The sequence below is a fragment of the Canis lupus genome, chromosome 33 (assembly GCF_048164855.1).
Source record: "Canis lupus baileyi chromosome 33, mCanLup2.hap1, whole genome shotgun sequence".
NCBI lineage: Eukaryota > Metazoa > Chordata > Mammalia > Carnivora > Canidae > Canis > Canis lupus.
The window spans coordinates 28546100-28572285 of NC_132870.1; the positions used below are offsets into that span (position 1 = coordinate 28546100).

The window sequence follows — 26186 nt, forward strand, 5'->3', positions numbered from 1 at the left end:
AACTGTCATTTGATCAGGACTGGGCTGGAGTGGGGGCCGGGTATGGTGGCCCTTCAGCTTGAAAAGACTGTAAACTGGGGATAGACTCTCAGTATGGAACAGCTGGAAAGGTATCCAACCATTTCTTTTGATAGACAAGGACACCAGAGCCCAGAGAGAACAAGTGCTGCAAAGGTCATACTGTACACAGGCGACAGAGCCAGGACACCTTACTCTCGTGGCTGTGCTCCTGTCTTTACATCACACCTTCAGATAATACGGACAGCCTCATGGCAGTGGCTATTCTTTCCAGGGGAAAACAGATCTGAAAATGTAGCATACTCAGGCACTATTTTACATTACAAACGTTTTAATTAAAAAGTGTTTCTTGTGACAACACTAAATATGTTTGGATGTTTGGCCTTGCATCAGACACAACTTGTAAGTGAGAACAGAAAAGCAAAATCCACCTAACGAATCATCCATGCATGCATCCTTCTAGCTTCACTTCTAACCATACCTAATTCCTCTGTTTTCCCCAGGCAATATTTTCTTCTGTTTCTACCTTTGCATGTGCTGCTTCCTCTGCCTAGAATTCTCTGTGCTTCATTGTTCTGCAAGTTACTAGGTTTCTTTATGTAATCTTTTTTTTTTTTTTCCAGGTCTAGTCCCATTGGCTTTTGTATTTGCTACATTCTAGCACTCAACGGGACTTGAGTTGTTCAGATATAACACCGTCTCCTTAACCAAGTAGTGATCCTAGTATTGCTCCAAGCCTGACAGCGCTGAGCAACAGCGCTTCTCCCCTATTTTTACAGAATCAGATATAAAAATGAGATCAAAGCAAAAGGATGGTGAACACAGGATTCGCTATGTGGGTTACTTCCGCTAGGAGAGGCCAACTTTTGTTCGGATGGTGTGTTTGGGGGTTCTTATTATAATATTCTATATTACTAAAGTAGAGTAACCAGAAATTATTCACACGAATGGGAAGATTGAGCTAATTGGTATCCAAATCTTCCATTATTTGGAAATACATTCTTTCCCCATGCTTTCCATATTTACATGTAACTTCACAACGTCTGCTTTTTGACCTTCCACGGTCCACTTCCACCGCACCGATGGGTGTCTGACGTTGCAATGGGAGGTCAACTCCCTTTTCCTCCCGCGGGCCTGCTCTCTGCATTGGAACTCGCGGGCCGTTAGACGTTTGTTTTGGGTGTGAGCAGTCCGTTTCTCCGTTTTAGCAGAAACAATCAATACTCAGCACATTAAAATAATCCCTACAGCCAAATAGCACGTATTCATTCAGCGCCGCAATATGCACGAGCATCAAAGGCGAGGATTTAACCAGGCGGCCGCACGTACTGGGTCTCAGCAGCGGCTGCAGACTCCCGAGGAGAGGCCCGCAGGGCGCGAGGGCCCAGGCCCCGCCCCCGCCCCGCCCCCGCCCCGCCCCCGCGCTCAGCCCACCTCCCGGGCCCCGCCCCCCGCCGCCGCGACCACGCCCCCTTCCCCGCCCGTAGGTGTAGCCGCGCCAGACCACGTGGGCCCGGAAGCCGCGCTCGGACGTTCGAACGCGGTCCCCGGCGGGCGCGGGCCAATGGGCGGGGCGCACCTCGAGTCTCCACCCCCGCCGTCCGTGACGTCACCGAGCGCGCGGGCGCGCGGGGCGGAGGGGCGGGCCGGGCCTCCGCCCCCAGAGGTCAGCTCCTTGCTAGTCCCTGCGCCGCGGAGAGCTCCGCTGGGTCTCGTCGTCGCCGCCTTTGTGTGCGCAGCATGGCTTTCGTTACCCGCCAGTTCGTGCGCTCCGTGTCCTCCTCGTCCACTGCCTCGGCCTCGGCGAAGAAGATCATCGTCAAGCACGTGACGGTTATCGGCGGCGGGCTGATGGGCGCCGGCATCGCCCAGGTGAGCCGCCGGGCGGCCGGCGTACCCGGCTCGAGGTCGCTGCGCGCGGCTGGGGCGGGCGCTGGCCAGCAGACGGGCGGCGCGGGCGCCGGGGCAAAGGCCACCCGCCCCTCGCGGCGCGGTTGAAAAGCCTCGAGTCTGGGCCTGAGTCTCGTCCGCCCCCCCCAAGAACCCGTGTTCTTGGCTTGAGCCCCAGCCCCCTGGTCTCTGGCTCCGCACTTCGGGAGCGGGCGGTGCAGGCGCAGAGGATACTGAGGAGTAACGTGCGCGCTCGCCGCTCGGCTGAGACCGAGTTTGCTTCCAGAGGCCTGGACTGCGATCAGTTAGTTTTGTTTCTGCTAGTTTGGTATGAGTCTTTGTCCGAGCTGTTCGCTGCTCTCCTAAACGAGCTCTCTTTCCCGCCCCCGTCTTGTGTTTCCTTTTGCTTGTGGGTTGGCAAGAAGAAAAATAGTCCTCGTTTTGGTAGCACTTTGTAAAGTTACCGAGTTGGAGCTTGCGAGGCCCTGGAACGGCTCCCGCTGCGAGCGCCTTGGCTGGGCAACTTTGACCTATTCCCCTCTGTGCAGAAAACAGCGCGGTTTAAGGTCTGGGAGTGTGGGAGTAAGGTGGCTGAGAGCCCAGGAGGAGGCTCTGAGCTCGTTGTTCATCTTCAGGACCCTGCCCTTGTGCCACCTGAGCTGGGCTACGGAGTCGGTTGTGCAACTGATTATCTGGATACTGTGATACTTGTATTTTTATTTATTTATTTATTTTCAGCGGTTACCTTCCCGGTCGTATTGGACGACTGTGATTTTCTTTTTTATTTTATTTTTTTATTTATTTATGATAGTCACACAGAGAGAGAGAGAGAGAGAGAGGCAGAGACACAGGCAGAGGGAGGAGCAGGCTCCATGCACCGGGAGCCCGACGTGGGATTCGATCCCGGGTCTCCAGGATCGCGCCCTGGGCCAAAGGCAGGCGCCAAACCGCTGCGCCACCCAGGGATCCCCTGACTGTGATTTTCTTAGCTGATTTTATTCTTAGCGTTTCAGCCCTTTGCAACTTACGTTGTTGAGACGGGAGGCGGTTATAAACAAGTGTTTCTTAAGAGAGTACTCTAGGGCAGTGGCTACAATCAAGAACGTTTAATTTTTTTCAGTGTCTGTTTGCAGCCAAATCCACACTTCTGTGCTTGCTTTTTATTTATTTATTTATTTATTTTTAAAGATTTTATTTATTTATTCATGAGAGACAGAGAGAGAGAAGCAGAGGCACAGGCAGAGGGAGAAACAGGCTCCATGCTGGGAGCCCGACGTGGGACGCGATCCCGGGACTCTAGGATCACGCCCTGGGCCGAAGGCAGGTGCTAAACCACTGAGCCACCCAGGGATACCCCTATGCTTGCTTTTTAAAGAAATCTTTTGGGGCGCCTGGGTGGTTCAGGGGGTTAAGTCTGACTCTTGAGTTCAGTGCAGGTCATGATCTTGGGGTTGTGGGGTCCAGCCCCGCCTTGCACTGAGTGAAGAGCCTGCTTAGGATTCTCTCCCTCTCTCCCTCTCTCTCTCTCTCTCAAAAACAAACAAAAACTTTTATTACTGTCTTAATTCTCCCTGCCTGCATGTTTTTTGCAGCATATTAATTGCATTTTCTCTTAAAATTAGTATTTAAACAATTTTTTTAAAGATTTTATATATTTATTCACAAGAGACACACAGAGAGAGAGAGAGGCAGAGACACAGGCAGAGGGAGAAGCGGGCTCCATGCAGGGAGCCTGACGCGGGACTCAATCCCGCATCTCCAGGATCACGCCCTGGGCTAAAGGCGGCGCTAAGCCACTGAGCCACCAGGGCTGCCCCAAATTAGTATTTTTTAAATATTTTTTTTAATTTTTTACTTATTTATGATAGTCACACAGAGAGAGGCAGAGACATAGGCAGAGGGAGAAGCAGGCTCCATGCACCGGGAGCCCAACATGGGATTCGATCCTGGGTCTCCAGGATGGCGCCCTGGGTCAAAGGCAGGCGCCAAACCGCTGCGCCACCCAGGGATCCCCAAATTAGTATTTTTAAAAAATATTTTTATTCATCTGACTTCTGACAGTCTCTCATTTCTATCTTCTGAGATCATGTTTTTGGCCATACATTGATTGCCCTTTTTGTTGTGTGGATGCCCTGGCTGCTAGATTATGGTTTCCTGTAACCTGTGTTACATCTGAAGAGGAGTAAGTCCCTTTAACCTGAAAGTTCCACATATTAGACTACATGATACTCAGAGCTTAGCTTGGGCACACTTACATACTTCCTGCTCCACCAGACTCTCCCAAGGCTATGAGAGCAAGATTTATTCTAGGCAAATGTAAAATAATGCACTGGTTTAAAAACACTTAAACAACATCTTGGTGACAAGTTATTAGGGCTTTAAGCCTCCAGTAACAATATAGGAAATGAACAGTACCTTGAAGTCATCAATGGAAGAGGATTAGGAGTGGTGTGAAAAGCATTGCCTCAACTTTTGTACAAAGTCGGATTGCTTCCAGTGTCTGGAAGGCTGCAACCATTATTGGGATACCATGAAAAAGGGTGTTATGTTGCATGAAAAAGCACAGAGGTAGCACCTAAAATGATGGGTATGGTAATGGTGCGTTCACTTGAGAAAGGAGTGGGGAGAAATGACTGACATTGGTGGGAACACATACTTGGGGGTCCAATCCTTGAGTAGTTGGAGCAGGGAGTGCCTTTTCAAAGTTGAGGGGGAAGAGTGTTATTTACCCCTCTGGTTGGAAACATAATGGAATTGTCATTCTGAAAGTTGATAAAGACCAGAACTCTAGGGTAGCTGGCTGGCTCATTCAGAGGAGCCTGTGACTCTTGATCTTGGGTTTGTGAGTTCGAGCCCCATATTGGTTGTGAGGCCCAGGGGAAAAAAATAAAAGACCAGAAATCTAAGTAGTGAACTTTCATAAGGAACACAGTTCCATTCTCACATGGTTTTAAAGAGCCTCACCAACTTCAGGTGACAACTTTAATCCTGGGGAGGGAAACCGTGCTTTCCTGTAGAACATCTCTGTGTGCCACTGTCAGCCAGTTGGTTGGGTTCACTGATGTTTTGGGATGGTTTAGCTGATCTGTTTTTGCATTTCACCCTGAAGCATGCAATTCTAGCAGTATCACTTCATTCTTTGTGCCCCTTAATCTACGGTTTTTGGCATAGGGTAAAGTTATTTTGCTTATTGAGTGCCACTGATGAATAAGTTGATGTGTTTTGAACATAGATTGGCTCCAGTTCATTATGGGGAATTGGATGATTTTTATGTTGGCTCTGCTTCATATGCTGGCTCTGTTAACATGGGAAAGTTACTTAACTGGCTCTGTTAACATATGAAATTTACTTAACCTATGGCTTCAGTTTACTTATTTCTAAAGTTGGACTAAGTACTAGTGTGGTAGGAGTATGGAGAGGATTGAATGAATTAGTATATGTCAGGCACTTAGCACAGTGTCTGACACCGAATAAGAGCTCACAAAATGTTCTCTGCCCTTACAATTATTATCTTCATTGCAGTAATCCTTGTCCATTTGTCCTCCTCCCCTGGTCTCCACACCTAACTCTGATTGTTGCTGCAGAGGTGGGACTGTAATATTTAGATGGAGAATACTGGTCATGATTTTGTTGCAACATGTTTTTTTTTTTATTTTTATTTTTTTAATATATTTTTTTCAATTTTTATTTATTTATGATAGTCACAGAGAGAGAGAGAGAGAGAGACAGAGAGGCAGAGACACAGGCCAAGGGAGAAGCAGGCTCCATGCACCGGGAGCCCGATGTGGGATTCGATCCCGGGTCCCCAGGATCGCGCCCTGGGCCAAAGGCAGGCGCCAAACTGCTGCGCCACCCAGGGATCCCTGTTGCAACATGTTTAATCTTGAACACAAATGCCAGTTGATACTGTGCTTTGTTTGCTCATGGATCTCTGAAAAGAAGGAAGGCACCTTTTATCCTCGCCCTCCCCACCCCCAACCCATCATAAATCCTCAGTGAAGCCTTAAAAACACAAGCACAAACTAGCATCTAAGCTATGCATTTATCTTCACTCTTCTGAACTCTTTCTGAGGTAGTTTTAATTTTATTCAGGGTGTAGCTCTATTTACAATTTTAATTTTTTGTAAAATTAATCATTTTGCCATATGTTCCAATTCATGCTGAGTGGGATAAAAAAAATTTTTTTTTGAATATGTTTTTTGGGAGCCTGACACATTTCTCAAGCAATTTAGCAGTTTCAGATAAGTGAGGTTTGTGCTTCATTACATTTGATCAGAGCACAGGCCATTTGTACATTTGTATTCTCTAAGAGCATCTACTTTGCCTGTCATTTTTTTGTTTGTTTAAAATTAAAAAAAAAAATCCCTTAGACTGCAGGTTAATATTTAGTAAGGTTAACTTGTGTGTTTATCCATTACAGACTTTTGACATGGTTCTGATTACCAACTTAGCTTTGACCAGATACTTAGGCCAGCAAAGAAGCTTATAGCATTAAATGACCCTTGAGGAAGGGCAGGTTGTTTTTTGTTCTGTAAAGGAGGGGAGAAAAGGAAGAAAAGTACTAGCTGTGCATTTCTTCAATTTATTGAAAGATTCCTTTCTGAACTTTGTTTTGTTCGTTGCCTATTTTTTCATCTGAGGAGCCCAGAGAGCCCATAGCTTTCATTAAGTTACTGGGAGTGTGGGGTTGGGGGAAGCCTATGGGCTCCCTGAAAATGGACATTTCAGAAGCTGAATTCCTCAGGGCTCCTGGTACAACCTTCGTTTTAGTGCACTATATTTCTTTGAGGAAATGAGAAAGTTTGCAAGGGGTTCGGGGCCTGATTCTTCTCACCCAAAGCCTTTTTTGTTCCCCTTAAAAAGCAAAAAGGACACATTTCTTCTGGGGAAGGCTCTTTAGACAATTAAAACAAAGTTGGGGTATGGTGGGGGAGAGCATTCTAAGCTACAGATGAATGTTTCCTCAACATCTGTGTTACTTTGTGATGCTTAATAAGGACTCAAGTGGACCTGAGAGTTTTTTTTCCTCCCCAGCCACTCTTCTCTGCCCCCAGTCCTGAGTTTTCTGATATTGAATGAAAGAGTGGTCACCAAAAAAAAAAAAAAAAAAAAAGAGTGGTCACAATTGCCCAATGTTAATGTTGTTTAACTCTATTCTTCTTCTTCTTCTTTTTTTTTTTTTTTGCTACAGTGAATACATCTCTGTTAAACTGTTCTTGAAAACAGTGCAGTGGCCTGGGAAAAGTTTCAGGATCACAGGAGACTGGAACAGTTACCTGGCTGTAAGCTCTCCTTTTGAGTGTTCTTTCTGGAGGGGATGTTTTTTTGTTTTTGTTTTTAAAGATTTTATTTATTTATTTATGAGAGACGCAGAGAGAGAGAGAGAGAGAGAGAGAGGCAGAGACACAGAGACACAGGCAGAGGGAGAAGCAGGCTCCATACAGGGAGCTCGATGCGGGACTCGATCCTGGGTCTCCAGGATCACACCCTGGGCTGAAGGTGGTGAGGCACCCGGGCTGCCCGGCGATGTTTTTATTCAGGTTAACTCCCTCCTTAAGGGTATAGGATGCATTCGTCATGAAGCTCTTCCCTCGGTCCCTGTGCTGTTGCTCACTTCTTTGCCGGGCTCTTGTCTGAGCTTCATCCATGTACTGGGACAGCAAAACCAGCCCTTGTCAGCATATTAGTCATTGGGGCTGGAGCTAATGTAGAAGAGGTGGGGCTAATAGACAAAAAAGAATGCTAAAGAATATGTTTGGACATTGTAGAGCAGAAATGGCACCTCAGTCAGGTTTTGGGTGTTCTCTACCATGTCCTAGATCCAGCCTTGCTATTACCTGCCCCTTGTTTGAGTTTTTTTTTTTTTTTTAATTTTTATTTATTTATGATAGTCACACACAGAGAGAGAGGGAGGCAGAGACACAGGCAGAGGGAGAAGCAGGCTCCATGCACCGGGAGCCCGACGTGGGATTCGATCCCGGGTCTCCAGGATCGCGCCCTGGGCCAAAGGCAGGCGCCAAACTGCTGCGCCACCCAGGGATCCCTTGCTTGAGTTTCTAATTTCCTTCCCCCACACTTCTGTTTCTCCCCGTATCTGCCTCAGGCACACTCCTCACTGCCTAGCTGTCCTAGGACCACAGGGGGCTTACACTGCTCTTCACCCTGCATCTGCCTGGGGTATATTAACAACGCAATTTCTGGTGAGTGGTGGTGTAACACTTGAAAGTGAGCAGAGTATATGAGGTGCCTCCCAGAGCTTAGCACCCAGCCCTACCTACCTGTCCTTGCTATAGGAACCTTAGGTGAGTCATTTAACCCATCTCTGCCTCTTTTATCTGCAGACAAGGATACTTGCCTCATGGTGCTGTGAGAGCTAAATGCCCAAAGAGCCGAAGAAACCTAACCAGCATGTTCAGTGGGAACTGTTCAGTAAATGTTGCTTTCACATAGACTTGTGAGATCAATCCGGCGATGATTTCTCTAATTCTAGATTCTCTTCACTGTCTTTGAAGAGGTTTGATCCCTGAAGCCGAGGTAACCACAGTTCTGCCCTCACCCCTGGCCTCCACTATGTTGTGGAGAGAAGTGTGGTCTCCCTGGGCAAAGGGGTTTTTACAGGCATCTGCAATCAACAGATAAAAGGTTGACCTTTCCTTAGCTCTAGACTCAAAGTTAGAATCATTCCCTGGTGATCTCTCTTTGGCTGCTCTGATGCCATTTTCTGCCGAGAATAGACTCAAACTCACTTGCCAAGACTTAATTATTTATCATGTTCCCTTCCTTTGTCCCCTCCAGCTTTCCCTGGGACTTTTCCTCCCTCTGTCATTACCACACTTGTTCTTCAGCCACGTATACTCTGAAGATGGGGTCATGGTCAGAATCTCCTCTGTGCCATAAAAGGCTCTGAGGCTTTCCTCTGTGAGGAGTGTTCTTTTCCCTGTGCTCCCCTTTGTAATTCCTGGACCCGGCATTGATACTTGAATTGTTGTGGGAGCCTCTTACTTGGACCTTTTTCAGCAAACCTCCCCCCCAACCCGTCCCCCGCCCCGCCATTGTAGCAAACATTGCCATACTAATCTTCCTAGAGAGCAGTTTGGATTTGGAACTGTCTCTTCTACTCAGAAAGTATTCCTCATGGCAACATCTCAGAGAAATACTTAAATATAACCAAGAGTTTGTTGATGCTAGTGACACGTCCAGTTATACCTTCTTGGGGTTGCTGAGAGATGGGAGGAGAGAGTCCTGGGAGAGGAGTTATTTTTCTCTACATTACCAACTCCAGATGCTTATTGAATTTTCAAAAAAAAAAATTTTCTTTTGACAGACTTCTCATCTGAACATGGAAGTGCATTTCTTTAGCTTTTTAGAAATACTTTTTGAAATATAAAAATCTAAGTAAAAAAAAATTAAGCTAGCTAATGAATTAAACTGTTTTAAGAACAAACCAGCTGGTTATGGTGGCAGTGGTAGTTGAAAGCCTCAACGGAATGCCTTTTTTGATTGTCGAAGTTAGTGAAGACAACAACTGCTGAAGGCAGAGTTGAAGGAATTGCACAATCAGAGATAATCATAAACCCAGAGTTGCCAGCTCTGAGAAACACATCTGATTTATGACCTTTTCCCTCCCTGGATCAAATCATGAGCTCAAGGGCAGACCTTGATGCAAAGAACAGCAACCTCTGGGGTACAGTCAGCGTCATGAGCACTAACTCAGTGCACTTATTCTGGGAATTGGAAGGAAGTCAGAATAGTTTTCTGAGAGAATGTACAGCTGATAACACACAGTCCTCCTGTAGTGTAGGGGCACATGGGACAGCTCACTGTACTAGTTGATGTAGTTCTCACAAATTTACCATTCAGGTTATGTTTCAGAGAAGCTGCTTCAAATCTGGTGATGTGTTTGCAAAAATATATAAATCCAGCATGCTTCTGCTTGGCATGTTTACTTGGCCCTGTGGCCGGAGTACTCAGAGGCTTTTGAAAGTGTGCTATTCACCTGGCCTATTTTTACAGCTCTGAAGCACCCTTGTCTAAAAATATTTCTCCCTGGCTAAGCCTGCCTTCCACCAAGGCTAGGGAAGTCATGGAGCTATGAGGACATAGCCCTCAAATAAATTTTTTCCATTACAGATTGTCCTCAAGGGCTTACAGTGAATGGGTACTGTAATATAACACAAGAGCTTTAAATGGGTTGTTTAAATTGTAGTCACTCAAGGTAAAGTGCCAGAAAGAACTCTCCTTAATATAAAAATAACATGTCTATCGGAGGGGAGAAAAAAGACCTTTTTGTGTTCTGTTTCTCCACTACTATCTCCTTCTCAGAAAGTTGGGACCAACTTGGGTGGTATTGTTGCATTATGCAAGAAGGAATGTGGTGTCTTTGCATCCATGACACATGAAATGCTTTTCTGAGTAAGAGCCTTCGGTAATATAATGATTTTCACACTGAGGGAGGCCCTCAGGCATACGGATGAAAAGAACCCTGGACTTTCAGGAGATCTGATCTCATCTTGGCGTTCCAAGATGCTCAGTCAGTACTTCCTGAGGACCCAGCAGCTAGGTCGGGTCTTGGTGCTCAGTGAACAGAGACGAATGACATTTTTTTGTCAGGAGCCTGCTGTAGGAAAGTAGGGAAGCCAGCGTTGTTGTCTTAACAGTGGTGAGGGTGTACAGGGGTATTGTAGGAGCACCAGAGGGATACCCAGCCCAGGGCCAAAGAAGATCTTGTGGCGTAAGATCTGGAAAAGTAATCTCACTTAGTATCTGTGATATCCAGTACTTGGTATGTGTGATGATACTCAGACTTAGTGAGGAGAGGTTGAGGAGAAGGTGTGGACAGTGCAGAGGCCAGGAGATGAGACAGTAGTAGATGTGGAGGCTATAGGCCTTGCTGTGGTGTTGGGGTGTTAGGCATTAGTGAACAGTGTGTCTGGAGAGGAGGTGAATCTCCATCCTGGAGGGCTTTGCATGCCATACGTAGGAACTTAAGTTTTATTCTTTGGTCACTGGGTTCCATTGAAGAGTTTGATGGAGTAAGTATTATAGACAGAAGTACCTTTCATGCAATTACATTGTGGGTAGATCACTACTGCCTGTATGTGATCTTAAGTGAATAGTTTTTCAACTTTAGTTCTATTTCTTTCCTCAGTAAAATGAAAGTGTTGTGTTGGGTTAGAACAAAGGTATTTTTTTTAATTGTAAATATATACATAACGTGAACTATAATTTTTGCCATTTTTAAATTGCAGGTATTCCCCGCTTTCCAAGAACTTGCTTTACACCACTTTGCTTTTACAAAAGATCTACATTAGTCCCTGTTTTTGGTAATTGAAAAAAACGCATGGTGGATTTTACTTTTATGAAAACAGGTGAAAAGCCAAAAAAGCACTCAGCATTTGTTTGGCAGTGAGCCATTACAGAGGCAACACACACTGTAAACAGCTTCTTCCCTGGGAACTACACTTAGCTTCAAGGCATCACAGCTTTGAACTGTGTCTCTGAGCATCTGTGCTTTATCTAAATTTATTTTGTGTATCCATTGGCAAGATGTGTCCTAAGGTATCAGAAAAGCATAAGAGGGGTTATTTTTTGGGTCTGAGGAGGCTCAAAATTTTTCCATATAAATTAATGGTAATTGCTTCTTTGTTTTACATCATTTTGGCTTACACAAGTTTTCATAAGAGTGCTCTACTTCGAGATAGTATCGCCAGGGAAACCTGTATGCAATTCAATGGGATTTAGATCTCTACAAAAGATGGTTTTGTTGCAAAACCATCACCATCATCTATCTCCAGAGCTCTGCATCTTACAAAACTGAAGTTCTGTACCCACTGAATGATAACTTCTCTTCACCCTTCCCCAGCCCTTAGAACCAGACTTCTATTTTCTATCTCTGAATTTGACTGTTCTAGGTACATAAATGGAACCATACAGTATTCTTTTGTGACTAGCTTATGTCACTTAGTATTATATCTTCAAGGTTCATTCATATTGTACCATGTGTCAGAGTTTCCTTCTTTTCTAGGGAATAATAGTTCAGTGGAATATTTTTAAATAGAATAATGTATATACTGTATTTTGTCTATCCATTTATCTGTCTTGGGATACTTGGGTTACTTCCACTTTTTGGTTATTGTGAGTAATGCTGCCGTGAATATAGGTATACTGAGGAATAACAAGGGCTATTGGAAGTCCTTGCTTTCAGTTCTTTTGGGTATATACCTAGAAGTAGAATTGCTGGATAATATGTAATTATCTTTAAATTTTTGAGGAATTGCTATGATGTATTCCACAGCAGCTGCAACATTTTACATTCTCAGCAGTGTGCAAGGGTGCCAGTTTCTCCATATCTTTGCCAATATTTATTTTCTGTTTTGTTTTGTTTTTCTAATAGCCATCCTAATGGATGTGAATAGATTAGAGGTTTTTACACTAAAGACTGATGGACTTTAAGGGTTCTATGAATCTCCTTGGTGGTTCGCAAACTTCCTTTCCCTAACCTCTGTTTTATATATTGCTCTTCTGTATGTATTCCCATAAAGGAGGATTTTATGGTTAAAGAAGTTTGAAAGTCACTACACTGAACGATCTTTAGAGTATCTTTCTGCTCTAAAAATCAATGGTCTTGGTTTCTGTGGCTAATAAACGTGAATAAATGCTTTTGCTGATCCCTGACCTTGCAATAGTTGAGAAGCTAAGGTGCCGTGGTTTGCCCAGTGGGATAAAGGAGAAACCTGTGTTGGAGGGAGTGAGCTTGTGTGTCTGTGGCCATCCTTGACCTGGCTTACACATGTGCCCCTCACAAATGGTCACAAATACTACAGGGTTTGTATGCCTCTAGCCTTGCCTATAGCTTCTTTGATAAAAAGGTACAAGATGTAGTCATATCCTGGAAGAAATTAAGCATAAGTTCATTTTTGAAATCACAGGGTACTCATACTGCACGGCAGTTGTCCTTCAGTTCCCCTTTTGCCTGATATCTTAACCACCGGTGCCAGTAAACAGTTAATGTGCTTGCCAAAATGACAGAGACTGTTGGAGCAGTTTTTCCCCTTGGTAATTGACTAAAGGACTCTGGTATTAGCTCTTTTTGTTGTTATTGTTATTGTACTTTTCAAAGTAGTGTGATTTTTCATAATTCTGAAATAACTTGAAAGTTACATAAAATGTATTCCAGTTTCTAGTTATAATCATGACTGTTTTTCTTTTTCAGGTTTTTTTGAATTCCAGTTAGCATACAGTGTAATATTAGTTTCAGGTGTAGAATTTAGTGATTTGTCACTTACATACAACACCTGATGCCCGTCACAAGTGCCCTCCTTAATAATGATCATGCATCTAACCCATCCCCTGCCACCTCCCCCCAATAACCCTGTTTGTTCTCTATAATTAAGACACTCTTTCCTGGTTTACCTTTCTTCCCCCTCCACCATGTTCAGCTGTTTTGATTTTTAAATTCCACATATGAGTAAAATTATACAATATTTGTCTTTCTCTGACTCATTTTGTTTAGCATTATACTCACTAGCTCCATCTGTCTTTGCAAATGGCAAGATTTCATTCTGTTTTTATGGTTAAGTAATATTCCATTAAACACCCCCCCACACACACACACCCACCCCACTTCTGTCCATTCATCAGTTGATGGAGATTTTGACAATGCTGTTATAAACATTGGTGTGCATTATCTCCCTTTGAATCTGTATTTTTATGTCCTTTGGGTAAATACCTAGTAGTGCAATTGCTGGATCATAGAGTAGTTCTATTTTTTACTTTTGAGGAAACTTCATACTGTTTTCCAAACTGGCTGCACCAGTTTGCATTCCCACCAACAGGGTACAGGAGTTCCCCTTTCTCCAAATCCTTGCCAACATCTGTTGTTTCTTGTGTTAACTTTAGCCACTCTGTATAGTCATGACTTCTTGAGAACTTTGCCTTAAGATAATTTACAAGCTAAGGCTTTTTAGAAAGAAATCTGTCACTCATGTGTTCTTTTCACAAATACTAATAAGTGTCTTGCATGTGCTGGGTATTGGGGAGGGTAAAAGGCAATATGTGGTTGGTGCTCTTGAGGAGCTCATTGTCCAGAGAAGGAAATACAAGCATGAACAACTAATTAATAAAGACAGATAGATTGCCTTATTGTCATATCTGGAATGTGACCTGATACAGATGAAAATTTTGGTTTAAATACCTTAAGGTAAGGGGTGCCTGGGTGGCTCAGTTGTCTCCCTCTCCCTCCACCGCTCCCCCTACTCATGCTCGCTTGTGCACGTGCATGCTCCCTCTAAAATAAGTAAGTAAATCTTAAAAAAATACCTTAAGGTAAGACTTTTAAATATATAAGATATGATCTGATCTATCTGATGTATCTTCTATGGTAAGGAAAAAGGGACATTTAAAAAGTATATGTATAAGGGCATCTGGGTGGCTCAGTCAGTTAAGCATATGACTCTTGATTTTGGTTCAGGTCATGATCTCAGGGTTGTGAGATCAAGCCCCAAGTCTCGCTCCATTCTGGGAGTGGAGCCTGCTTAAGAGTCTCTCCCTCTGCACCTTCCCACCCCTACCCCCAGCTTGCACGCTGTCTCTTAAAAAAAAGAAAAAAAGGCATATGTATATATTGTACTACGTATGTGTATATGAAATTTATATTTACTGGAAATATTTTTATTTTTTAAAATATTTATTTATTTATTTATTCATTCATTCATTCATTCATTCATTCATTCATGATAGACAGAGAGAGAGAGGCAGAGACACAGGAGGAGGGAGAAGCAGGCTCCATGCCGGGAGCCCGACGTGGGACCTGATCCCGGGACTCCAGGATCCTGCCCTGGGCCAAAGGCAGATGCCAAACTGCTGAGCCACCCAGGGATCCCTGGAAATATTTTTAAAAGATTTTTTTTTTATTCAGAGAGAGAGAGAGAGAGAGTGGGTGGAGGGACAGAGAGAATCTCAAGCAGCTCCATGCTAAGCATGGAGCCTGATACGGGTCATAATCTCAAGACCCTGATACCTGAACCGAAATCAGGAGTCAGACACTTAACTGTCTGAGCCACCCAGATGCCCTTACTGGAAATTCTGGTTGGACTACAGATGGAGTGTGCCAGAACCACCCTGTGTTGGTATTGGGGTAACAGCAAATTCAGACTCTGAAGTGGATGATGCAACAGCTCTTTTGAGAAGGTCTCTAGGTATTATGTTGAGATCATCATTAAAAGTTGGTGTTGCTCAACTTTTCCTTATCTAATTTATCTTTTATTTTTCACATTTGGAATTTCTTCCACGTACTGGTTGGTTAGTGACTATTATTCTGAACTATGTGAGATTTTTACAACATAAAATAGCCTATGACCAATTTGTTTTTGATTTATCTGTTGTGTTCATATCCTGATGATTGCATTGCCTTTACAAAACAGAGCAGCAGTTGATAACTGATGGCTTACAGCAGCTCTGTGTTTTTTCATTCAATGTTTGGAGTCCTACATGAAAGATATTTTGTATCTATAAATTAGTAGAAGTGCCAAGAAGGTTAAAGGTTGGGAAAGTTTTCACCAATGGAGAAATAGTCTCTGTGTTGAATTATAAAAGATGATTGGCGTACCCCAAGTAGTAGTTAGGGAGAGGGGGCATCATGGTGGAGGGAAACACCTGCGCTGGGGTATGAACCAGTGAAATGGTACGGAGGAGGAAGAAGTGTGGTGTGGCTGGAGAAGAGTACAGGTTCAGGTTACTATACTCCAAAGCATTTAGTACTTAGCAGTTATTTAGGGGACAGCCACCATGTGCAAGGTTTGTGATAAATACCGGAAGACATAAAGAAAAAATCAGTTTCTGCCTTAAGGAACTTCAATCCAGGCGTAGAGATTGCTAGACAAAGATCCAAATGACAGTTTACTTTGGTATAAAGTAGTAGAGTAAGACCAGTAAAAATCTAGCTCTGAGGTTTCAAAACAAAAAAGAGCACATTCATTTGGAAAAAGGCTCCATGAAGATGGTAGCATTTGAAGTGGGTCTTGAATAATGGGTAGGATTTTCTTGGACAGTAATTAAGGGTTGAGATTAAGAAAAAAAGTGTTGTAGAGCAAATTGTGACCGACAGAAGAATGGTACCATTAATGAAGGTCAAAGAGAACTGGTTTTAGGGTCAAGATGGTAACTGGGGACAGAATGTTAGTTGTAGGCACAGGTGGAATTATGAGAATGTTTGAGATTCCAGAAGAAAAAGAGAGACAGAAAAAGAATATTGAAAGCAGAACCTTGAAAGATACCTTTGTTTAGAGGCTGAGAAGATTGAGAAGTCAATATGGCCAATAGGAGCAGAGATAAGAAATAGAGAAAGAAATTGAAGAGAGAGTTTAAAAAATAAGCCGTAGTTGGCCGAGTATAGGGCTCTGGAAAAAGTAAAGGATGAAGTCAAAGAACAGATATTGGCTTTAGCAATTAGAAGACCACAGATAAGTTAGCTGTAATTTCGTACAGCAGTGGTGATGGAGGAAACCATACTCCTAGGGTTTAGGAACTGCATGGCTGGAGAGAAGGTGGAAGCACCAAGTGTGGTGACCAGAGTGGCAGCTAACAAGCATCATTGCACTTTCTGTGTGCCCAGCATTGGTCTAAGCACTTGGAATGCATTTGCTTCTTTAATCGTCACGGCAGTCCAGTGAGATGGATACGGTGTTATCCCTCATGACACATCAGGAAACCATAAATAGGCTGAAGAACTTGCCTGAAGTCATGCAGTGAGTGGCTAAGCCAGGATTTAAACCTAGGAAGTCCAGTTCTAAACCTTGTGTTCTGTATGCTGCTCTGACGCCCAGTAGTTGAAGGATTTTGGTGGTGAAGTGAAGGCCAGCATTAGGCAGTTAAGGCAGTTTGCAGGTGCTCCCTCCCCACTTTTTTTTTTTTAAGTTTTATTTATTTATTTTAGAGAGAGTGCAAGAGTGCATGCGTGCACACCCGGGGTGGGGGGGCAGGGAGAATCTCTAGCAGACAGACACCCTGCTGAGCCAGGAGCCCGATGTGGCCTCAGTCCCACAGCCCTGAGATCATGATCTGAGCCAAAACCAAGAGTTGGATGCTTCACTGACTAAGCCTTACTTTCTTTTTAAATGAAGAAAGATCCCAGTCTTTTTGTAAAAATGGAAGGACATAGAAAGGAAAACCTGAAAATGAAAACCAGAAAGGACACAAGTCTTGGGATGAGAAGGTATAAAAACACAAGCAAAATAAAATGATTTACCTTAGGAGGCTGTACCTGGATCCAGTTTAGGCCTCAGACTGTCAAACAAGGTGGAAGGGAGGTCCTAGAGTAAAAATGATACGCTCCTGTGACATGCCAGGTACCATTTTGGGTGTTTAACATGCATTAACTCATTTAATCCTCTCAACAACCTTGTTGCCCTGTTTTTCCCTAGATCAGGAGATGGCCCATAGAGGTCATGGAATGTTTCCCATCTCACAGCTGGGAATTGAGTTCCAGGTGGACTAGCTCTTGCCCAGCTCAGAATGGTCTTGACTGTTCCCCTTAGACCCAGCCATGCCTTTTGTGTCAAGAATAGCCAGCATGTGAGCTCCAGATGCAGACAGCCCTACCTTCAAATCCTAGTCATCTCCAGACCATCAGCTTGCTTATTGTTAAAATGCCCAAGGCTGTTATGAAGATGCAATTGGGTAATTTATAAGTGAAAGCTCTCTGAGAGCAGGGAATTTGTTTTGTTCACTACCTCATCCCAGAGTCTGGAAGAGGCACAAACAACATAGGTATTGAGTTAGTGGTAGGCAGTAGTTTAAGGAATGAATGGAAATGTGGCCAGCATGGTGCTTGAAATGGTAGTTCCCTCCATTCATAGGGGAGCGCAGGTGTTGGGGAGGGGATCAAGAATGCTCATTTCTAAGAAGCCAAGTGTTTTTGTCTGTGACTTGGTCATTTGTTGAAAGCATTTTTTAATAATCCTACATTTTTCACCCGACCATTCTCAAAGGCTTTCCCACTGTGCAGATTGTTTGTGTACCCCAGTACAATTATTTCGCTTCCAAGAGCAACACAGCAGTCTTGTTCTGCTCTTAGCCTTCAAACCAGAGTGTAACTGAAAGCCATAAATGAAGACCTCACCGCTTTCATTGGGAAAGAGTAATTGGAAAGCCACAACCATGAACCACCGTATCAATCATAGGAGAGAAGTGTGCCTCAGCAGCAGTTAGGTATGATTCTTATAAGAAAGAGAGGCTAGATGGGAAAGAGATCTTAAAGTCAAAAGAAGAAGCTAAAAGAACTGTGTAGGATGACCTTAGGAGTTATGAGTTTCACACTTTTAGACCTGGGTGGTTAGTGGAGGAAGAAACATGAACCCATGGAGACTTTTTGACTTGCACTTTAAGAAAATGAAACAAACATCTGTTAAGGTTGGGAGAGATGAATTTAAAGTGGGGAGACTCATTTGGGAGGCTTTTGCTGTTGAAGAATGTGCCCCTACACTACTAGTGTATTATTTTGTGGGACTGAAAGAAGAATGCTGTTGAACCCCAAGTGTCAACACTGTTTCTTTCTTTTTTTTTTTTTTTAAGATTTTATTTATTCATGAGAGACACACGGGGCGGGGGGGGGGGGGGGGGAGAGGCAGAGGGAGAAGCAGGCTCCATGCAGGGAGCCCCACGTGGGACTGGATCCCGAGTCTCCAAGATCAAGCCCTGGGCTGAAGGCAGGCACTAAACTGTTGAGCCACCCAGGGATCCCTGTGTTTCAGTTTAAAGGTGTAGCACTTTTTTTTTTTTTTAATTTGTAACTTTTTTTTTATACACTTCTTCTTAATATTAGATATTATGATTCCAGAAAGGTTAGATGAGGTCATTGTTTTTCAAACTAAAGTCATTATGAAAAGAGGATTTTGAGGCTCTGAAAAGAAGTGGGAGAATAGAATGGTTACTAGAAGTTGGTAAAGATGTAAGCGCTCTGAATGCTGAAGAACTGAGCCTCCCAGCAGTTAGCAGAATGCTCAAGATATAGATACTTATATTGCATAGATCCTGTCTTGGGATCAGTAATTCACTGTGGGAGTAGTAGTAGCTGCATAATGAATTTTCCTGTTCTAAGTGTCAAAAATAATAATTTTATATGCTCTTTTATTGCAGATTTTAATCTTATAAATTGCCTTCAAGAGAATAAACTATAAAACTATAAAGTGACACCTTATTAAAATTGGCATTTGATACTTGAGAATTGATTAAATAAATGAGATAGGATAGGCCTGATGTGTGGCACATAGGAAGTGCTCTAAAACTGTAGTTGTTACTAGGGATGGAAAAACCTCTGTGGACTCAGGTTTCAGCTTGTGGAGTTTCTCAAGGGATTTCTTCCCTAGGGAACTCAGTGGTTTGAGGACCCAGAAGGGCTGGGGTGGGTGGGGATAGGAACCAGGGTAGATAAGTTCTTTATTTTAGAGTGACGCTTTAGCACTTGGGCTGCACATATTAGGATCATCTGAGGGAGTTTCTTTTGTGTGTGTGCTCCTGAGTTCTCTCTCTAAAATAAATAAATCTTAAAAGGGAAGGGCGCCTGAGAGCGCACAGTCAGTTAAACATCTCTTTTTTTTTTTCATTTATTTATTTATGATAGACGGGGGGGGGGGGGGGGGGCGGGGGCAGAGACACAGGAGGAGGGAGAAGCAGGCTCCATGCCGGGAGCCTGATGTGGGACCCTGATGTGGGACTCGATCCCGGGGCTCCAGGGTCGCGCCCTGGGCCAAAGGCAGGCGCCAAACCGCTGAGCCACCCAGGGATCCCCCTAAACATCTAACTCTTGGTTTTGGCTCAGGTCATAATCTCAGTGCCTTCAGACTAAATAAATTAGGGTATCTGCAGATGAGGTTCGGACGTTGGTTGGTTTAAATATTCCCCAGCTGATTTTAATCTGCGACCAGATTTGAGCACAGATCTTAGAGCATCAGAATCAACAGGAAGGCTTTGCTAAAATTCTGGCCCCAACCCGTAGTTTGTGATATATTGGGTTGGGAGTGGAGTCTGAGAATTTGCATTTCTAACACCTCCCCAGATGAGGTTGGTGCTGCTGGTCCAGAACCTACACTTTGAGAACTGTCCTAGAATCATAGGGTATTTCAGGTGTCTTTTGAGGCTTTAATGCTCACATGGCAGATGTCTTTTTTTGGATAGATGTTCTTGTTTATCTGGTCATTTTTGCTGTGAATATGACTATTCAGTCATGAATACATGTCATACATGAATATGAATGTGATTTGATAGAACTGAAGGCTGCTTCTGTATGTTATTAAACCACTTGTTAACCCTAACCATGGGATAGTGTACAAGTTACTGAACCTCTTTAAGCCCCAGTTTACCTCATCTACAAAATGGAATTGTGCTGCCATTTTCATAAGGACTGCGTAAGTGTATTAGGACTCCAGTTTGGGGAAGAACTGACATGTTATTTAAGAGGAATTTTTATAGATGTCACCAAATCCATAAGAGTTACTAAAGAAGGCCTGGGGGAAGGAGAATACAAAAAAGTAAGCAATTTTTGTAAAATGCTATTATTGTATCTTGAAATCTGGTTGTCTCAGCAAATATGACAGCATTCCTTGTACTCCTCTAACTAGATTACAAGAAAATTTCTGGAGCCAGGCAGCCTTGGAATTTGAACTCTGGCTTCACAGCTTAACAGCTGAGTGATACTGGGCCAAGTGACTCAATCTCTCTAATTCCTTCTTTTACAAAACAGAGATGATGTCTGCTTCAACAGGGTTGTTGGACTGATCAGAAATAATGTTGGAAAATGCAAAGTATGTGCCTGGCACATAGTAAATGTTTGGTACATTGCATCTCTTCATTTTGCTGTATTTGGCCTTTTTTTTTTTTTTTTTTTAAGGGCTTTTGTTCTTTCTGATAATTGTTGGTAGAGACTGTTAACTTCTGGAAGCTCTCCCAGCTCTCAGGGATCTCATAGGAGAAATAAGACAGGTGCATTAATAATTTAGAAAGAAACGAGCTGGCCTTTATTAAGTGGCCTGTGGCTGTCTAGCCATGTTTAAGACTGCCTCAGCTTATTGAGACGATCAGAGTCGTGCAGCTTTTCAGGTCTGACCTAGAATTCATGGGGGCAAGGGATAGACTGCTTGCATCCTGAATCTATCTTAGTACTGAACAATTTGGACATACAGCAGTTGAGAGGAATGAATACCAACCCCATTTAGAGTAGATTAATACGGTCAAAGAACATTGGACTCATCATGTGGAAATTTTATTAAGCATCTAATATTGTTGGTTTTTTGGTTCATTTATTTAAAAAGTAAACATTGAAGTGCTGACTATGGGCCAGGCACTTAGAGTTGCAAAGACAAAGAGGGCTTGAAGTTGCCCTCAAGATACTGCTGACCTGGTGTCCTTAGGGTATGTGTGCAAGAAATGATTGCAAGGGACTGGAACCTCAGGGTGCTTTGCTCTCTGCAGGTGGATAGAATGAAAATGTTGCTATAACTTGCAATCACCTGAAGTTATGTTGTAATGTTAATTTGTTTCTACTCAAATTGTGACCTGCACTAAAGCTGCTTCATAAAATAGTAAATATTTCAAGGCGAATTTAATTTTCTTTTTTGCCTATATTTTCTTTATTCAGACCTAACCATATCCACTTTGGGTTTATTTATTTATTTATTTTTTTTCACTTTGGGTTTAAATAAGAATGTCTTTTCTACCTATGTCTCTACTGTGAGATCATGACCTAAGCTTGAAATCAAGAGTTGTATGCTTAACTGACTGAGCTACCTAGGCAACCCTATTTTTTACAGAATTGTAAATACATTGTCCTTTTGATTAGCTTGCTTTATTTTAAGAATACAGTATATAATATGTGAAGCACGAAAAATATGTGTTAATTGATTGTTAGTGGTAAGGCCTGTGGTCAACAGTAGTTAAGTTTTGAGGGAGTCCAAAGTTGTTTGTGGATTTTCAATAGTGCAGGGTGCGAGGCAGAAGGAGTCAGCACCCCTAACCCCAAGCTGTTCAGGTGTCAACTGTCTAAGGAAAGCATTGTGGCTTATCTGTTACATAACCAAAAATGCCCCATGACTCCCAACCAAACATGATATACTAACTTTGGAAGTGGGTTTCTGGAAAAAAGGTAATATCACCCCTCACTTGTCCCTCACACCCCACTTCTTTATGCTATCACTATCTCTAACTCCTTGAGGAGCAAAAAAGCCTGGGTGATGCCTGCTGGAGGTAAAGAGGGGGAAAGTAGACCAGGACCTAAGCAGGTAGAAATCTGGGAATCCTTTCTGGCCTATTCAAAGGATGATCTAGGTCAGAGATGGAGAGGGACAAAGTAAAAATGACTTTGTGTCATTCCACAGGAACTCTCAGAGGAGCCAAAACAAAAATGGGAGATCCCTAAGCTGGCACTCTGCTCATTCCCACCTTGCAAGAAAGGTGCCCCATCAGTGGTCATCACACCTACCCTCAGCTGTTGCTCCCCAGGGGTGCCTGCCTCAAAGTAATTTACTTTCATTTCCAGCTGCATCTGGGATTTGAGATTTGTTGTCTTAGTTTCTGTGTCCGGATCCTCCACCAAATGCCCCCACTCCTCCAGGTTTGGGGAGTTAGTCACAGGACCCAGCATATCATTATACTCTTGGCTACAGTTTATTTCAGCAAAAGGATACAAAACAAAAACAACAGAGAGAACTGTGCAAGGGGCAAAGTCTGGAGGAAAGCAGGGGCAAGCTTCCAGAGTCCTCTCCCTGTGCAGTTACACAGGACACACTCGGTTCTTCCAGCAACAGGTTGTCATGGCACATGTGAAACCTCTTCCAGGGGTGCTCATCGGAGACCCAGGGCCCTGGGTTGTTACTGGGGCTGGTCACACAGGTACTCTCTGCCTGGCACATAGCAGAATTCCTGACCCCTAGAAGGAAAGCAGGTAGGTGTGCAGCAAAAACCGCAGAGCCTAAGCAGTTTCAGGTCCAGCGAGCCCTTCTTGTCAGGGAAGGATGGAAACTCTGCAAAGGCCCGGGGCCTTTCTAAAGATAACAGTCTTGGGCCTGTTGTGTCGCTTTTTCTGCAGAGTTTCTAAATTTTGCTCTTGCTTTTTTTCACTCTGAATTAATGAGGGGTTCAAATTTGTGCCACGTGACTTGAGGTGTTGGCAAGATGAGCCTCAGTCTGCTGTTACTCTGGGAGAAAGCCTGCTTGGATTGATGGGTGCTTTACGTGGGCCACGCTGCCTGCCTGCAGCCTGTGTTTCTGCCAGCCAGGCAAGTTCACTGGATGCCTCTGTCCTTTTATCAAAATGATTCTCGTTACCCAGCTGTGCTTAGCAGATCTTCCTGTCCTCGCGTGGTACTCTCTTGTCTTGGTTTCCAGGCAGGCTCTGGGGCACTGGCGGTATTGATTCTCCTGCCCACAGGTTCCACAGGCTCAGACTTGAAGCCTCGGTAGGAAGCTTTCTCAGGCTGAACCCAGAGGTGGTGGTGTAATTAGCTTCCACGTAAACCCCATCTTACCACTTTTACAAGTGTTCTTTGGAAGTCTTGGCTCAGGGGTTTGGACCTCTTTGCCTTTGAGTTTTATTCTTCTGTTACTTTTTTGTCTCTGGTTTTCAGTTTGGAATTTTGGTTGCCTGGTTTCAAAAATCTTGCATCACAACAGTGGTCTAGAACTGTTTCTTACTGTCATCTCTGCGTAGGTTCATTTCAGCCAACCTGCTTATCTCCTGTGTGCTGTTGATCAACAGAAATTTTAGAGCCTTGGTTCTGTGGGGGTCTTCTTGGACCCTGAGGGGCATCTCAATTGTGCTGGCATCCTGTATACTTATGTTTGTCGTAGGCCACGTCTGTCTTCTTACTTATGGCTTGAACTGAGTCTAATGCCTACCTGTAATGTAACCCAGTGACCTACTTTTAGCCACACTATGTATTCCACAGTCCTTGCCAAAGCTGTTGGCAAATTGTGATGAAAAAGGGATTGACTTGTCACTACATGTGGCTAAACTAAGCTGGCTTCAGGTGAACTTCAGGCACCTGCATTAAATGTACCCTCAGAATTTCAGCCAAGGTAGGTTGGGGAATTGCCCTTCTAAATTGGCTGATCACCAACAACCTATGTTCATGGGAGTTGTGTCACTAAATAGTCCTTGGAATCTTTTTTTAAAAAATTAATTTATTTGAGAGTAATAATAATAATATTTGCGCCAGTTAGTGCACACATGAGCAAGGGGAGAGGGAGAGGGAGAATCTCAGGCTGACTCCACACAGAGCCTTACATGGCGGGCTCAGTCTCATGATCATGACCTGACCCAAAACCAAGAGTCCAATGCCTAACCGACTGAGTCCTGCAGGTGTCCTGGTCCTCGGAATCTTTTTGCCATCATCATTGAAGTCTTACCTATTACTGGTTTAGGGATTACAGAAGAGATGAACTAAGCAGTCAAGCTGCACAGGATGCTCCAGTTTTAAGGAAAAAAGATGGTGGGTGGGGGATAGGTGCTCTCTGAATGGGCCGTTGAGCACTTGGAATATGGCTTGTGCAACCAAGGAACTGGATTTTTAATTTTATTCAATTTCCGTTAATTTAAATAGCCACATGTGGCTGGTGGCTCCCTTGTTGGACAGTTGGAGAGTAGTTCTTATGTGGCATTCAAAGCCTTGATTCAGATCCCAGCTCTGCTCCCTACCTGTTGTGTGATGATGGTGCACATACTTAACCTTATAAGGTGTTTTTGAGAATTTGTCTTCCGTGTAAAGGCTCTAGAGCAGTGCCTGGCAAATAGTGTTTGTTCAGTTGATGTTGGCTTATTATGTTTACTCGGTATTTTAAAGAGAATAGAGGCAGAGTTGGTATGAAATACAAAACTCTGTTTTTTTTTTTTTGTTTTTTTTTTTTAACTTTCATGTTTCCTTTTTCTTTCTTTACTCTAGGTTGCTGCAGCAACTGGCCACACAGTAGTGTTGGTGGACCAGACAGAGGACATACTGGCAAAATCTAAGAAGGGGATTGAGGAAAGCCTTAGGAGAGTGGCCAAGAAGAAGTTTGCAGAAAACCCCAAGGTAATTTTTTGTTTTATGTGACCTCAAGTCCTCCAAACATAACACTCTTGGTGGCCTTTACTTGCTTTTTCAATTTGTTGAGTAAAGCTCATTTTCCCATAACTTTAGACCAGTATAAATAACATAATCCCTGAATGTTCTGTGAGGAACTGAGTACAAAACAGGAGAAGTAAATAACCATATTGTTGGGTAGGTTTTGAAGCAGGGAGAAGGTTTCTGCGGGTAGTAAACTCATTCTGTCCCCTGAGAATTTGGGATTGAAGATCACCTGTTTTGTCATACTGATAGAAGAGAGCAGAAGTAGGAAGAGAATTTTGGTACTTACACATTAAAAAGAGAATGATACAATAAACATTGCATTTAGATAGAAAATTCTGATTGCTTAGATAATATCTTACAGGCGTTCTAATGTAGTTACCAGAGAATACAGAGTGTCATTCTCACTCCCCACCAGCAGAGGGGGTATGAGAGCTTGAGGAATGTCTAGAAGGTGGGGAACTCTGGTTTACTGACCCTTTCTCATTGGACCTTCATGTTTAATTCGAAATACTGAGGAAATCAACCAGGTGAATTGTGGTTTATCTTTGCCACCTTGTTAAAGTTGCTTAAGATTGATCTCCTTACATTCACACTGTTGTGCAGCCATCACCACTTTTTACGAAACTTTTTCATTTTTCTAAAGAGAAACCCTATACGCATTAAGCAGTAACTCCTCATTCCCTCCTCCTCCCAACCCCTGGTAACCTCAAATCTATTTTCTGTCTCTGAGTTTGCCTCTTGTAGGGACCTCATATAAGTGGACTCAAGCTATTTGTCCTTTTGTGACTGATTAATTTCATTTGTTGTACTGTCTTCAGGGTTCATCCAGTTTATAGCATGCATCAGAACTTCATTCTTCTTCCTGCCTGAATAATATTCCATTGTATGTATCCAACCACATTTTGTTTAGCCATTCATCTGTCAGTGACACTTGGGTTCTCACCTTTTGGCCATTGTGAATAATGCTGCAGTGAGTGTTGATATACTGTCTGTCTACTCCTTCAGTTCTTTCTTGTATATACTAGAAGTAGAATTGCTGGGTCATATGACAGTCTTGTGTTTGGCTTTTTGAGGAACCACCAAACTGTCTTCCTTAGTGGCTAAACCATTTAACATTCCTACAAGTAGTGTATGAAGGTTCCTATTTCTCCACATCCTGGCCAACACTTGCTGTTTTCTTTC

At 43.3% G+C, this 26186-nt stretch overlaps 1 protein-coding gene across 1 annotated transcript in view; it reads left to right on the forward strand.

Moving 5' to 3' along the window:
- Positions 1 to 1619: 1619 nt before the first annotated feature.
- The window catches only part of HADH (hydroxyacyl-CoA dehydrogenase), a 45737-nt gene continuing 21170 nt past the window's right edge, over positions 1620 to 26186 (forward strand). The window contains exons 1-2 of the mRNA XM_072809869.1: positions 1620 to 1890; positions 24837 to 24965. Coding sequence (XP_072665970.1) covers positions 1759 to 1890; positions 24837 to 24965 — 261 coding nt within the window. The 5' untranslated portion in view covers positions 1620 to 1758. The remainder of the gene's footprint in view (positions 1891 to 24836; positions 24966 to 26186) is intronic.